Raw genomic sequence first — 16,242 nt, 5'->3', positions numbered from 1 at the left:
AGTATTATATATCTACTGTAATGTGGGAAACAATAAATTTTAAAAAATATTTTAAAAAATAAGTCATTTTACAAATATAGATCATGGCAAGATGAGTACAATTAAAAACAAAGAACTAGGAGGTTTTGTGTAGTTATAAAGTGATGATATGAGGTCATGAAATACTTCTATATCTTGATGTGGTGGTAGTTATATAAATCAACATGTGATAAAATTGCATAGAACTATACACACACAGACACACACAAAAGTTTATGTAAAACTGGTGAAATCAGAATAAGCTCTGTGGATTGCACCAATGTCAAATTCCTGGTTGCAATATTTGTACTATAGTTACACAAAATGTTATCAGTGGGGAAATTGGTGAGGAACGAATGGAAACACTCTTACAATTTTTTGTAACTGCCTATGAATCTAAACTTATTTCAAAATAAGAGTTAGAAAAAAAAAACTATCTGGAGAAGAATTTGGGCAGGTGTAGAGGAATCAAATCTGTGTCTTGCCTTCATTCCCAACATGGTTTTTCTGTTTCCAGTCAAATTGCTTGATCTCCTCATCCTTTGTTTCTCCTACGTGCAGCAAAATACAAGTCCTAACTCTCTGAATTACTATAAACATCTTGAAATCAGTAGGAAGAATGACATTGTATGCATACATCTGAAGGATCATGATTATATATCACAACTTCTTGACAGCAATATTATAACATCCATCTACCTACACAGTTTTAGAAACAAAAGCCACAGGGGAGCCATAAACTAGACATGCAGGTCCTGCTACTTTGATTCTGCATTTAAGAAAATCACTGTGCTCCTAAAACCTGCTACAATACCAAACTTCATTCACATAATCATGACTAATAGATGTAATTGTGAACACTTTACACACATAAAGTACAATTTAATCCATTCGGATTGTAAAGCTTTCAGATTTGTGTCAAAATAAGAAGTACATTAAAAGTACTAGCTATACATTTACAGTAAAGAAATTAAGTTCTTTCCTTCCTGGATTTGTATGGTAGCTGAATGAAAACCTTTGCCATTATAGAATGGAGTAACTTCCTGGCTGAATTAGAGTCGCTCAGCATGTCAAACAAAGCCACAGGCAAAGCAAAGCAAAAGGGAAGCTTGCTATTTTATAGGTTAGACAAGAAACAACCTAAATGACTCCTCTAAGGGAGAGACCTTCATATTTCATGCAAACCTCAGGAAATAATTACAGCTTCAGTGCAATTCTGGGACCTGTGCTCTAGAAACTGACTCAATAAACTTCATTTTCAATCTGGTAAAATCGAGATGCTCTCTTATCCCTTACTACCTCTTTTATATCATCCTCCTTTAAGGCAATGAGAATTTAGCACATAAATAAAAAGCAGGAGGTTGTTTCAGGGAGGGGATAAACATGATTCAAATGCAGTCAGGTGCTTTATCACCAATTTGGGAGGTTGCAATGTTATTAGACATTCTGATATAAAGATGGAGAGGAAAAACTATTGGTAGCAAAGAGAGATAAAAAATAAAAAGCCCTTGGAAGGTAAACCGAAAACACAAAAGTACTTCAGAGTAAAAATAAACTAGCTGCTTCTATTCCAGAAGGGGAAAAAGTTCATTAGACCCTTAAAAATTATCATGAGCTAATTAAAGGTAGACGATCTTTTAGACTAAATCTCTGTAATACTGTAGTAGTTATTTCACCTAAATTACAAATGAGAAGTCCACAAATCTTATGGAGTCAGGGTAAGGGGTACTGGCTGTCAGTTGGTCTAGGCTGGGGTGACTGGGTGATAAATGAATTCAGATTGTGGCTTTGTCACTATGACCTGTGGCCTTAAATGGATTCTGTTACCTGTTTAGTCTTCATTTTCCCCATCTTCAATACAGGCACATCTATGGTCTTAAAGCTGATCTCTGTGAGGATGTAGGGATCCCTCAGGGTACCATGAAGCCCTTTCAACGCCTTCTATTGCTATAGGTATGGCTCAGTTTTATTTGTTTAGATTTTCAAGTAAAATTTCACTTGACAAAACAATTTCACGTTTTAAAATTTTTAAATCAGTGAAATAGATAATCTTCTGGAGCTCCTTGCTGTGCCAAAGTTTCAGTAAGTTCTGGTATTCATTGTTTTAAAGATTTACCATCTCCATAAAGGAACTTTGGGCTGGTCCCTTCTGTGTGATTTTTCTGTTATTTTTCTTTCCTTTTGTACACAGCAAAATACTTTAAGATATTGATTTGATTTGTGTTTTGTGCTTGCTTCTTTAGAATAAATAGGAAAAGCAGTATGTTTCTAGTTTGGGCGCTTCATCTTGAAAGGGATTTTACACTGTAGTACCTAAAATTATAATTCCAAGGCAACAGCACCCAGGCGATAAGCCTCTCATAGGTTTTGTGGTTTGAGAAATTGACTTATTTCTATCTAGCCCTGGTGGTGAGGGTGGAACATAAAAGAGGCTGAACCCAACAACCTAGAGAAAAAAGATTAGTTTCTCTAAGACCAAAGAGGGAAGAGGGAATCACTGGTGGCAGTTCCAGAAAGGGACTGGGAATGGGGTGGGGTAGGGGGAACCTAGCCTCCTACTCTCACTCTGTCCCCAGAGAAGTGCTAAGCCTCTCCCAGGATGGTGTGTATATGGATGTCCAGGCCCTGGAGGACTGAACACCATGAGACAAGGATTTATAGGAACATGTCCCAGCTAGCTTGATGGAGAGAAGAGTCATGTGAAGTACAACCCAATCCTCCAGTCACCCCAGTCAGTCCAGTCTAGATCAGCTGACACCCAGCCAACCCCACAACATGTGAATGAGCTCAGTCGAGATCCCAGAGCCACCCAGCACACCCAAACTCATGAGCAATAAATACTCATGTTATATGCCAAAATAAAAAGGAAAGATGAAAAATTATTTGGGAGCTATAAGGATTGTGCCTACTTGACAGAAAGATTGGAGAACTCTGCTTCTGTAGAGCCGAACAAGAGCACCTTCATGTATGAATTATGAAGGCTGGAAAAATGGAGACTCTGCTCCTGTTTACCAAGCATCTGATATTCCTCATCAGATTCTTTGATATCTCTAGAAAAATCCTTATAGGGATCTCCCAATACACAATTAAAATGGAATTTCTGACCAACTCTGATAGGTGAGTACCAAGCTGGAATCATTTTAATTTAGAAAAAAATAAAAACTAATGTGATGCTCCTCCAATCTAGTATTTCAGACCAAATTTATTTCTGTTTAATATGAGGAAATGATGAAAAGACTTCCCTTGGACACATTTGTGTTTTGTCCTGGAAAAAAAATTTCAGGTGAACCCTCTATTATGCAAACATATAGAGATCCTCTTCTGAAATGGATGGCCTTGAGAGCACTGTTCTATGTGATTACAAAAAAAGGTCAGTATTTCCTGAGCAATACTATGTGTTAGACAACATGTTAAGATATTGACACATTTTGTTTTATTTAGCTGTTACAATAACCCTATTTGGTAAATATTATTATCCTGATGTTTAGATAAGGAAGTTCACAGAGTTTACGGAACTTGTGCAAAATTTCACAGCTAATGACTGGTAGTGTTGGGATTCAAAGCCAGATCTAATTGCAAAATCCACTTGTTTTCATCATTATAATTATAGTAGGTTCTCAATGGAAGTTTGCTATATTCATGAGTACAATAATAAATGAGTACATGAATAAAAACAAAAGAAAAAAGGAATATAATAAATGAGTGCAAATTAATAAAGAAATATATGTATCTGTGTTCTGTAGAAACTATTATCTAAATTTTCAGATTAATATCAGTTGTTTCTATTTATTTGTTAATTCAAATTTGATAAACATAGCTTTGATTCCTTTTATGCAGGCCCAAGTATTTTCATTTGGCAAAAGGGAAAATGACTCTCAAAGCTCTTATTAACTATGATTCAAAATTCAAACCCAGGTTGTATTTCTCTGTGGTTCATACTTTTTCTGCTACACTACACTATCTTTCTGTAAAAGTCACGTTTAAATTAATTTTCATGATAATAAATATTAAACAATATGTTGTAATTTTACTCGCTATTATAACAACATATACTAAGCACTGAAGTTTTGATAGCAAATGTGTAAAGCTGATGCATGATCTCATTTAACCATCACAGGAGGTGGACAAATGGAGGCTGCTGCCCATTGTATAGATGAGAAAACAAATTTAGAGACAGTAAGGAATTTGCCTAAGTCATACAGATGATAAGTGATAGAGCTAAAACTGGAACACAGTGCTGCTTCCTCCTAAATTCTGCCCTAAAATACTGCTGTGTGATACCATACCTCATCACTCACTCCATGAGGTAATGCTTTTTGTTTACTTAGCTTTTGTGTCTCTCTTCCCCAGTGGAATATAAAAACTGTGATAGAGGGACTTGTTCTTTCTTAAAATCCCAGATCTTGGGATAGTACCTGCTACATCATAACTTAATATTTTTTTTAATGAATAAATAAATGATTTTTCCTGGTTAAGCAAAGACTGTAGATATTTTCCTTTGTGATTCAAATCTCAAAAGTCTAATTTAGAAATAGGTCTAACAATGGACAGAGACCCTGCAAAAATTCACTCATTTGGCTGCTTCTTTAGGGTAAAAAAAATTGAACATTGTATCTTCATGATATAATCAATGACTTGTCCGTGATTCTGAGTGCAGTTCTTCATCCATCTACTATTTAATAGCAGGACCTTGGGAAAGTCACTGAATGCATTTATTCTGAATAAAATTTTACCATTGAGTCATATTTATGCTACTGAATTTCTCTAAAGATCTAATGACAATTCATTAGAATATATAATGCTTTCAAAGATAAATAGTAGCAGTAAAACTGATAAATAATAAGCTAACTTTCATCCTTGTCTCTTCCAAACAGTGGCTGTGACTAAAAAATAATAAAGCTCTCTATTTTAATTTAAATTGTGAAATGTCATTAATTGGAGTCTGTCTATGCCACTAACACTATGGCTTCTAATTCCAATATATCTCTTCTATTCCACTGTTATAAAATATAATAATTTTTCTGTATCACAACATACCCCCCAAACCCATTCAATTAGTATTCACAAACTTCTAAACAGTATTAAAAGTCATTATCATATTATTAAATGTATTTAATAAATGACAATTTTATCTTTTCTAGAATGTTAGAAGTATTCTGTCTCTTCTGTAGAATATGTATTTATTATTTTTTAAATTATATATATGTGCATAAGACTGAGGTCATATTTAAATATAGAATTTGGTCTTGACCACAAACAAACCAGAAGTTTCAGCACCCAGTTCATGCATTTAACTGACATCAGACATTCAGATTTGAGTCCAATTTTATTCATGTAGAAGGAAATGGCTGAGTCAAACGAGAAATTACTATTTCCTATCACTCTGTGTCGCTACTGCTAGAGAACAATGGAAAAGAGGAAAGAAAGAAAGTAAATGAAGGTTCTGCTCATGTTATACATTTAAACCTTAAGGAAGACTTCATATCTGTGTACAGAAGAAAAGTTTATTTCTTAACACAGAAATCTGCTCTCCTTCCAATCATGGTGAACTATGTTTCTGAACTGAGAAAGAGAAATTCTTTTCTCCTCTTTGCCCCTCACACTAACTGCCACTCTGCCATCAAGAAAAAAGAAAATTAAGATCCACAGACACCTCCCAATAGCTACAAAAATTAGATTTCACAATAGAATTCCCGTTAGCTCCAACTGGGAATATTATATGGGCAAGAAAAGTAATCTGGAGGACAGACAATTTAAGAGTGTAAAATTTTTTTTAAAAGTTTAATTGAGAGAATCTATTAAACTGGGCTAAAATTCATGTTGACCTTTGAGCAATACAAGTTTTCTTAGAAATCATAAATGTTGGAATCAATCTATTTGCAAAAATATAACTGAAAGAGTCTTTATATATAGGCAGGTCTAAATTATTTTGGTTAAACATATTAGGTCATTTTTACTCTTTGAAATATCAAATTATCTTTATTTCCATTTCTTTTCAGAGGAATTTTAAGGATGGATCAATTTATAACTTAGTCAGACAATGAATCATCTTGAAGTGTACAATGGACCACTGAAAAATGTTTTTAGAATCATCTCTTTAACTAGTTCCAATTGTAAACCACTAAAAAAGAAAGCCCTGGTAACATTACATCTGAATTAAACTGCAAATCATTAGCACTCCAGAAGAAAATCTAACAGTAAAGAAAAATAGGCCAGCAAAGCTCCGAGGAAGGTTTCAAGATTTTGAAAAATAATGGTGGCAGATACTCAGTACTCAGGCTTTAAAAATGCAGTAACAACAACAACAAAGTCTCAAATAATCTCCTTAGAAAGAAGTCAGAAGATAAAATCTATGCAGTAAAAGGAAGTTAAACCCACTTTAACCTTTCTACCTTGAGATTGAAAAGTTAGAATTTTCTCTTTGCTTCTCCCCGGTAATAGATTATCTATTCAAAAATTACCCTGACCTCAGCTCTTTGCCAATTCACTGCTGGTTTCACATGTTCAACATTACAAACAATTCGATTTCCTAACATGAAAATTAGAGGACACGATAATAGCACATGTAGAACAGCAGCTTAGGTACCTGTGTAGGAAAGCATGTGAAGATAGGAGACAAGTTCCTTCTTCCAAAAAGTAGAAATATTAAACATGAGATGACCTCCTCCTACCCTCAGTGTGGTGTAAGAACAAATGTTAAATCTTTCATACTTGAGATTTTAAAATTGAGTAGTTTTGAAATGACATCATGAGGGTGTTCTAACTATGAATGTATGTGTCTTTCCTTATTGTTTTCACCTCAGATACTATCCAAAATTATAACACGTGGTGGACACTCTTACTCTATGCTAAGCAGCATTTTTAGCACAAGTATTACCTTATTCTCATAACTGCTCTATGAAGTGAGTACTATTATGCTCATTTTCAGGGGGCACAGAGAGATTAAATAACTTGTCAAGGGCCACACAGCTGATAACTGAGGCAGCTGGGATTTGGACCCATACAGTCTGGTTCTAGAATCTGTATGCTTAACACAAACTAGCACCAAACTATACATTTTAAATTCTTAATTTATAGTGTCACTTATGAACAGTATCAATACTGCATGGTAGCTCACAGAATAGTTTTGAGCTTGCTTTATCATAATATTTTATATGTAAAACATCAATTTAAAAAAATTCTCCCATAATTAAATGAATATCTAGCACTTGATCCTGAAAATATGACATAGACCTTCACGATAAAGCAATAAAAATTTTCCATGAAGACAATAAAAAGTATTATTCATGATGGAATCTTCTCTTTTATGGGCATGATGATGAGACACAACTACAGATAAAATGTCACACTCCTCCACTCCTCAAATTCAGGAGGAGTGCAAGTGACTATAAGCTGCAGTGGTGCATATATTTGGAGAGGAAAGGGTGAAGAATGGTTTAGAGACCTGGCTCAGGAGGCATCAGAGTTACTGATACAGAATCCAGGCATTTCAACCTACTGCTGTGTCCTTTAGGACTTAAGTTCCTCCATTTTCCTGATCTATAAACTGGGAGAATAATGGGTCATACCTGCTAGAGTTTCAGTAAAGATTACATAATACAAAATATATAAAGCACCAAGCAGATGCCTGTCGTGTAAGACACGCTTTACCTACATGGACTCACCATGAAATTCCTTCACTAAACTCACATGCACTTTTCAGAATCTGCCAAGTTGTCTTTTCAAAACTGCTTGCCCAACTTGTTAGCAACAACTCTGAAAGAAGGAATTCTCACAATTATCTTCTATCCTGGATTCATAAAGCCCCAGGAAGGCATATGGTATTATACAAACATTAAATAATAATACGCTCTGCTCTGCTTACCAAATTAAATCAAGTTCTAAATGCAGCACATGCAGAGTGAAAATGGCTGCTGATAAGAAGAAATTTTGGTGTTGAAATTTGTGTTTCTGTTACATAAAATGTTGTAGAATGATGTATCAATGGAAGAATGGAAGGAAGACTTGGAATATGGATGAAATTTAAAAAAATACTTTCTCCTTTATATATAAAAACATAGATTAGTGGCTATAATATTTATTTACTCGCTGTGTGAATTTAATCATGTAACAGATTCTCTGTGACTGACTTTATCTATGAAATGGACATACTAATGATACATACCTTATAGGTTTGTGATGAGAAAAATTAACTAATGAATAAAATATACAGAGTAGTGGCTTACACAGAGTAAGTGCTTGATGTTAGCCATAATTATTATTTCTTCTACTTATGTTACACTTTCCACAGGTATTTTATAACGCAAGTATAAGCTGGTTATTTTATAGCATCATATCTCCCCTTCTACCGGTTTTGTCAATAAATAAAAGGGATGCAGCCAAAATGAAAGTGGGTATTGGAGTAATTATGATGGTGATATCTCACTTTCATAAATTGTCTCAGTGAGAATTGGAAGTAAAGAAAAAGAAGCCTCTAACTTACTGAAATAGTTATTTGCAAAATACTTGTGTTGACTCAGACCAAATTACTCATATTCTACAGACATTTCTGAAACTCTCTACTGAAATTCTCTACTTTGAGGCTTTTGACCTATAGCTAATAAAAGAAGATTGTTTTTAAATACTCCATGATCTAGGAGCTGAGCCAGGGATTTTACATGAGCTATTTTATTTAATCTTTGCAAATCACTATGAGGAAGTTTATTAGTTTTCTACTGCTATAACTCATTACCACAAATGCAGTGGCTTAAAACAATACAAATTAATTTTCTTGCAGGTCTGGACATCAGAAGTCAAAAATCAGTTTCTAAACTGGACTAAAATCAAGGTGTTGGCAGGCCTGCTTTCCTTCTGGAGATTCTAGGGGAGAACTTGTTTCCCTGTCTTTTCTAGCTTCTAGAGGTCAACTGTATTCTTCAGCTTGTGTCCCCCTTTCTCCATCTTCAAGGCATATCACTCCAACTCTGCTTCCGTTTTTATATCTTCTCTCTCTTACTTTGATTCTTCTGCTTCCCACTTATGTGGATCCTCGGATTACACTGGCCCACTTGGATGATCCAGGATAATATCATCTCCCCATCTCAAGATCTTTAATTTAATCACATCCTCACGATGCCTTTTAACATGTAAATTAACATGTTCACAGAAGATGGGGATAGGACATAACATCTTTGAAGGCAGGGGATTATTTTTCAGCCTACTGCAGGTAGGTAGTATTATACTCATTTTGTGAATGAAGAAAAATGTAATAATTATTAACTCCATTCATACACTGAGAAACAAAAATTCAAAGAGGTTGAATAATTTACTCAAATTCACAAAACCAAAACGTGGGCACCGGCATACTAATGTAGGTCCTTTTGACCCTAAAGCTGTTTCCACTATACAATTCTGCCCCCAAAGTAGGAAAACAAGATAAAGGAAGGACTCCCTCCTTAAGGGTAAAATTTTTTTTCATTTTCTTTATGAGTTAAATATATTTATTAAATATATATTGAATAGCTACCTACATGTAAGACCCAATTTTAAGTGCTGGGAAAAAATATGAATCAGACCAAATCAGTAACTACTAGGTAATCTCATATCTTCCCATATATTTGAATACTTATAACCCTTAAATCTATATCTACAATCCTGACCAAATTCAACTACCTAATTGATAGCTCCAGTTTTGTGTTCAATAAACCCTGTCCATTTGCCATGTCTGGAACTGAACTAGCCTTCTCCACCTCAGGCAACAGCACCACCATATTTCCCTCCCTCAGCATGCTCTAATCGATAATCAAATACCTAAACTGTCTCAAAAATGTTTCATAATTTCATTAACTTCTTATTTTCATTACCCCCAGACTTCTAACTGGTATCTTCATTTCCATTCTTGCATGGCCTCAATCTAATTTCCATACATAAATTGGCATGATCTCTTTAGAAAATAAATTAGATTATATCATGTCCAGGGCAAAATACTTCAATATCCACTGCATTTATAATAAAATCCAAATTTTTCATGCTACACAGTGTTACCACATACCTTGCTCTGTTTAGGACATTTGTGTGCCTGTTGTCCCGGCATAACTAGTAATAGAGCCTCCTTTCACTCTTAAACTTGTTCATTTGGATGACAAATTACATGGTCACCATATATATAGGGCTCTGTGTTATCTTTCCTCTGCCTAAATTTCTTCCCATAGCCAAAGTCTCTCTCGGGACTCAGTGGGGTCTGTCCTTAAGTCTCCCCTGTAATTATTTTTCTTCAAAATCTAAACCAAAGTGTTTAATCCTATATCTAGTTGTTTTATTTGTTGAATGTTTATTCTTACCATTAGACATCTCAGTCTACATAGTACCTGGCACATGGTAGGTGTCCACACATATTTATTAAAAGATTAATGACTAAACAAATGTGCCATATAGTCAGAGAGTTATATAAACACGCAGTATAACATTTAAATAATACAATACAAACTAACACAGAAGAGAAGGAAGTTACTTCTCTTTAGAGAGAAAAGAGTTTTTGACTTCACAAGGGGAGCAAGCCCAATCAGCGTTGATGGATCAAAAACATGCTACGTGAATCAAGAAGCTATGAGAAAAGATTTCTAAGCAGAAGGAATGTCATTTACAAAGGCAAAAAGATTTTAAAACAGTGTGATTATTCAGGGAACTCAAAGTAGCTTCTATTATTAGAGTGTACAGTCTTGCATAAATGATATATTAATGCCATGAATCCCTAAGGACAAAACCTAAATTATGGAGAAGACTGCAGGAAATATAGAGAAGAACTAAGAAATTCAAAACTTAGTTTTGTTTTCATTTATAGTGCTAGGATGATTTGAGAATGTCTATTGCACATTTACATTTAGCTCACCTTACAAATTATAGAAGTTCTTAGATAATTAAATCACTTTTTGAAGAGTGATATTTCAAACTTCATTACTGTAAAGAATCCTCTCAGTTGTGAGTTTGCCATGTGATATTCACAAAATTGTAATACACGGTCCATAAGGAGACTATATCAAGATTTACGGTACAGAAAACTCAACTGGGCTTTTCCCTCAAATAATTTTTTGGGTTTGCATTTTAAGAATTTTCTCCAATTTCTTCTTTGGGTGATGTATTTTTATCCACTCTCAGATTGCAAAAAGAAACAGGCTAAAACTACTGGATTAACATTTTGGCATTTATATTATACAAATGCTAAAATGATCAGATCTGTAGAATTTATAGAACATCAGGTCATATTTTGATGTGAATAAGAGTGGGAATAGTGAATTAAAACTCATCTCAGACCTATTTATCTTGGTATAGAAAATTGTAATGCTTCTTTGAACTTAAAATATGCACTCCAAAGTTGCACACTGGTGGACTACAGGATGTGAAAGCTTTGCTTGGCTCCCAGGGTGTTTCAAAAGTTTGAGCCAAGGTTTAAATTTAGAGAAAAATCCAGAATTCTGGCCCTTCCTGAAAGTTTTGAAGATCCACTAACTCTGGTGGAAAAAAAACATAGTCCCCAAAAGGCAAGTAAATGTTTTCTACTTCACATAGAACCATCTCCTTCCATCACCCCAGGTACTGAAATCCACATCACTCTCCTAACATACGTTATATGACTGAGACCTTGTGCCAGACAACAAAACAAAACAAAACCAGGAACAACAACAAAAAACAACTACTAAAGATCAATCGAGAGTTATCAAAATGTCTAGAAAAATGTTTAGAATTTGATCATTTGTAATTCTGAGAATTGAACATACATGCTATGCTAACAAAATCATCTAAAAATGGAACAACTCAAACCTTCAATCTTTTCCTTCTTGAATTTTGTTAACTAAACTATTCCTAAACAACAACAAAAACAACAAAGCCAAACAAATCCAGTATAACAATTTTTCCTCCTGACCAACAAGTTATTTGTTTTGGTATCTGGTCAATATAACACAAACATCACAGTACAATAATCCCAAAATGTATAAATAGATTATGAGATTGATCTGTGGTTTGAATGAAAATACCTCCCTATATCTTTCAATATAGCAAATATAATTTATTTTATTTAAATAGATTGAATACCCAAACTGTTCTAGATTAGGAAATATAAAGGCAGAAGTGATGGGCACTTACCTTAGCTATCTGGACACACCAATTAAGCAATAGCTGGGATCCAATGTTATCCTTGTGTTCATGGACATAATCCAACAGGCAGCCATGGGGCATAAGCTGTGTAACCAGCTGAATGGTTGGGCTTAGACACACACCCAATAACCGGACTAAGTGTGGATGGTCCATACTTGCCATGATCAGAGCTTCCTAAGAGAAAAAAATATAACACCATTGTTTAAACTCAAAGTTGTTTACCATTATAGTTATTTGCCCTGTACTAATAGTGTTGATAATGATTTTGAAAATGTACTCTCACTCAGTGGAATCAATTAAAAGTGAAAAGACATTATTGTAGCTATTATATTTCTAAAGTGGTTTAATTCAAGTGAAATTAAATGAAAATAGACTATACAAAATGGGAAATATTATAGAATAACTGCATATAAAATTAATAGCAGTATTTTCCCTTTTGTGATATGAATAATAATAGATTTTATTTACTGCCAAGTAAGTTGAAATTGAATCCTAATTTATACTGTAGATTTTTAACCTTTGATCTTTGGTTCTAGAGTCCAATAATCTGTACAAATGCACTTATTTGTATAAGGTGGCTCAGTTACAAATAAGGCGATTCAAAGTTAACTCATTCATTATTGGCGTGGATTCAGACAGCATACACAGGTATAATTTATAAATTATAAATATCATTATAAACAATTACAAACAATATGCCTATTGTGAATTTATGTAGAAAAATAAACATTTTAATATGACATTTTGCTCCATAACTTTGCTTTCACTCAAATTTATTTCATTTTCAAAATTATAAGTGATGTTTATTCATAGAACCATAAAATTTGAGAGCTAGAGGCGAGATTGTACAAAGTTGTATACTCCAATTTTCTCGTTTCATGAAGTGAGAAAACAGTTCTAAATTCTTTTTCATAATCATAAAGGCAGCTTTGCTTAATGGAGATAGAGTGTGGACATATTATGGTTATTTAGCACATCCTAAAGTTAGCCTTCAATCAACAGTTATTTTAAGTAACTTCAGTCCGATTTGAAATTGATATGACCTTATACACACACAGAGTGGGTGACACATCCATGGCAATTTATTATCAATCAGTTACCTATATGCAGGTATGAGATTGTTCATTGTACTATTCTTGAATATTTTTTGTAGCTTTGAAAAGTTTCAAACAAATACTTGAAGACAGAAAGCTATATTGAGCTTCTCTTTAAGACAGCATGGCGGATTGGTATACACATTTACCTCCATTTCCTTTCAATTCTACCATTTTAACAACAGAGTAATTAATAAAAAGCCAGAAACCAATAATCACAAGAAGAAATGAGGATGGAATGCGAAAAGTAGCAAGTGGCTTACTAGTAGTAACTGACTTAGCAAACGTAAGAAATCTGAAGCCTAACTTAGTAGGGGGAAAACTGAAAAGAAATCCAACTTACCCCACTTGTTTACACACCAAAGGCTCAGTAGTGTTACACCACAAACCACTATACATAAATGGAGCAGGAGGGACTGACTTCATCAGGATTTTTTCAAAGTCCACTTAGGATGCACTTAGACTACAGATCTCCTTCTCCCCTTCATCCTTAGGAGAGGCTAAACCAAAGGGATTGTGGACTGAATATCAGGCAATGGAAAGAGAAATACTCTGGTGAAAATAGTAGGATCATGTAAATTTATATATGGTGAAAGACGGGGCCACGCTCCAGTTTCTTCTCCCAAATGGAGCTGTGACTTCAAACTTCTGGAAGTTTTGTTTAAACCTCAAATTCTACATCCAGCGAAATTTGAACCAAGTGAGTAAATGTACAGATATATCTGTTCTTAAAAGTGATTATTGGGGTTTCCCTGGTGGCGCAGTGGTTGAGAGTCCGCCTGCTGATGCAGGGGACACGGGTTCGTGCCCCGGTCCGGGAAGATCCCACATGCCGTGGAGCGGCTGGGCCCGTGAGCCGTGGCCGCTGAGCCTGCGCATCCAGAGCCTGTGCTCCGCAACAGGAGAGGCCACAACAGTGAGAGGCCTGCGTACCGCAAAAAAAAAAATAAATTAAAAAAAAATGATTATCTCACATTTCCTTTCTCTGTTAGATGTGCTCACTTAATAAAAGGTGGAAGGCAGTTTAAAAAGTACATTTAATTGAGGAAACAAGGAAACGACAGAAGGGATACTCCAGAATAAAGGCTATACAGAAGCCTGAGATAGTAGCCAGTCCAGACTGGAGTAGGACATATTGCTCTGGAAAAGATGATGCAAGAAGATGGAATTGATAGAAAACCTAATGAGTTTAAAATGCGTTAAGAGTATACATATTTTCCTAGCCGAATCTGACCATCAAATTAGTGATAGATACACAGAAAACTAAGCAAAAGTAAAATAAAGAAATGAATTTGAGGTAAAACACAAGATACACACAAGAAAAGAAAGTCATCGTAATTACTATAAAGCAGTGGTCCCTAACATTTTTAGCACCAGGGATGGTTTTCATGGAAGACAATTTTTCCATGGACCAGGGGTGGGCAGGGGGATGGCTCACAATGATTGAAGTGCATTCCATTTATTGTGTACTGTATTATTATTACGTTGTAATATGTAATGAAATAATTATACAACTCACCATAATGCAGAATCAGTGGGAGCCCTGAGCTTGTTCTCACTTGCCACTCACTGGTAGGGTTTTGATATGGGTCTGCAAGCAATTGATTTATTATGGTCTCTGTGCAGTCAAACCTCTCTGCTAATGATAATCTGTATTTGCAGCCGCTCCCCAGTGCTAGCGTCACCGCCTCAGCTCCACCTCAGATCATCAGGCATTAGATTCTCATAAGGAGCGGGCAACCCAGATCACTCACATGTGCAGTTCACAGTAGGGTTTGCACTCCTGTGAGAATCTAATGCAGCCACTGACCTGTCAGGAGGCGGAGCTCGGGCAGTTATGCGAGCGATGGGGAGCAGCTGTAAATACAGATGAAGCTTCACTCGCTCACCCGCCGCTCACTTCGTGCTGTGTGGCCTGGTTCCTAACAGGCCACGGACCACTACAGGTCTGTGGCCTGGGGGTTGGGGAAATCTGCTATAAAGCACAGCTGCAGCTGGGAGTCGTTATATAAGCATAACAACATAAACATGAAACATTAATATAAGCAACTATCATATGACTATATTGGAAAATGAAGAAAAGGAAGATATATTTCTGCAAGGTGGTGATGGGAAGGAAGTGAAGTACATTCCTGTTGTTCACAATGAAAAGTTAGTATATGATGCATAAAACTGAAAAATCAAGAGTTGACAGTATAAGCATATTATTTAGATAGAGAGTTAAGTAAAAGAAGAAATTGCTGAAAATTGAAAGTGATTACTTGGGCAGTGTAAAATGGGGGCAGGGAAGGAAAAGAGGGTCGCTAGTGACTGCTGTCTTTCACCATTTTTAGCCTTGTAAGACATTATTCACGTTTAACCTCCACTACTATTTGAGTAATGAGTTCAGCTGAGTCTAAAGATTATTCATAATTATGGGGTAAGTCTGACAGAGTATATAGATTTTACTGGATACAGCCAGGGTCTTACGTGAAATATAACATTTTATTTCTTGAAGAAGGAAGGGTGGGGCAGTATGAATACGTGTCCAGAGAAGGGATAGATATAAGGTTAAACAGAAGAAATAAGCTGGTAAGGGGGTTTCAGCCTAACTCAAGGCGCATTATTTTTGAGGCTTTTGTGGGCAGAAGCTGAAACTGTTGTTTTTCAGGTGTTATCCTCAGGTGGTACCAGTCAAACGGTCCCAAGGTAGGACTTCTCAGTGGCTCAGAGAAAAGAGACGCTCCACATGGAGACCAGAGCTGGTGAGAAAAAACACTGTAGATACTACAGGGTGACTGCAACTGGGAGACTGTTGTGTAAGATCATATGAGACACGCAGCCCTTCCCAAACTATTTGGGAAGGCTTCCACTGAAGTTGGGAGTTTCTGCACAATTAGCAAAGCCAGAAATTTGAGTTATTGCTACTAATATGGCTCTATTTGGATCCAGGAGGTGGACACATTTTGGTTTTGCTTCCTGTATATTTCAGTCAACATTTGAAATAAAGCAGACTAAT

General features: G+C 35.4%; 1 protein-coding gene across 1 annotated transcript in view; it reads right to left on the bottom strand.

The window, feature by feature from the left end:
- ERBB4 (erb-b2 receptor tyrosine kinase 4) overlaps nt 1-16,242 on the bottom strand; it is a 1,100,940-nt gene that overhangs the window by 155,507 nt on the left and 929,191 nt on the right. Inside the window, exon 20 of the mRNA XM_024763203.1 lies at nt 12,139-12,324. Within this exon, the coding sequence (XP_024618971.1) occupies nt 12,139-12,324 (186 nt within the window). The remainder of the gene's footprint in view (nt 1-12,138; nt 12,325-16,242) is intronic.

Source organism: Neophocaena asiaeorientalis, unplaced genomic scaffold (assembly GCF_003031525.2).
Source record: "Neophocaena asiaeorientalis asiaeorientalis breed wild unplaced genomic scaffold, Neophocaena_asiaeorientalis_V1.1 scaffold86, whole genome shotgun sequence".
Lineage (NCBI taxonomy): Eukaryota > Metazoa > Chordata > Mammalia > Artiodactyla > Phocoenidae > Neophocaena > Neophocaena asiaeorientalis.
Note: the sequence above shows the minus strand (reverse complement) of the source record. Positions and strands in the feature narration are given on the sequence as shown.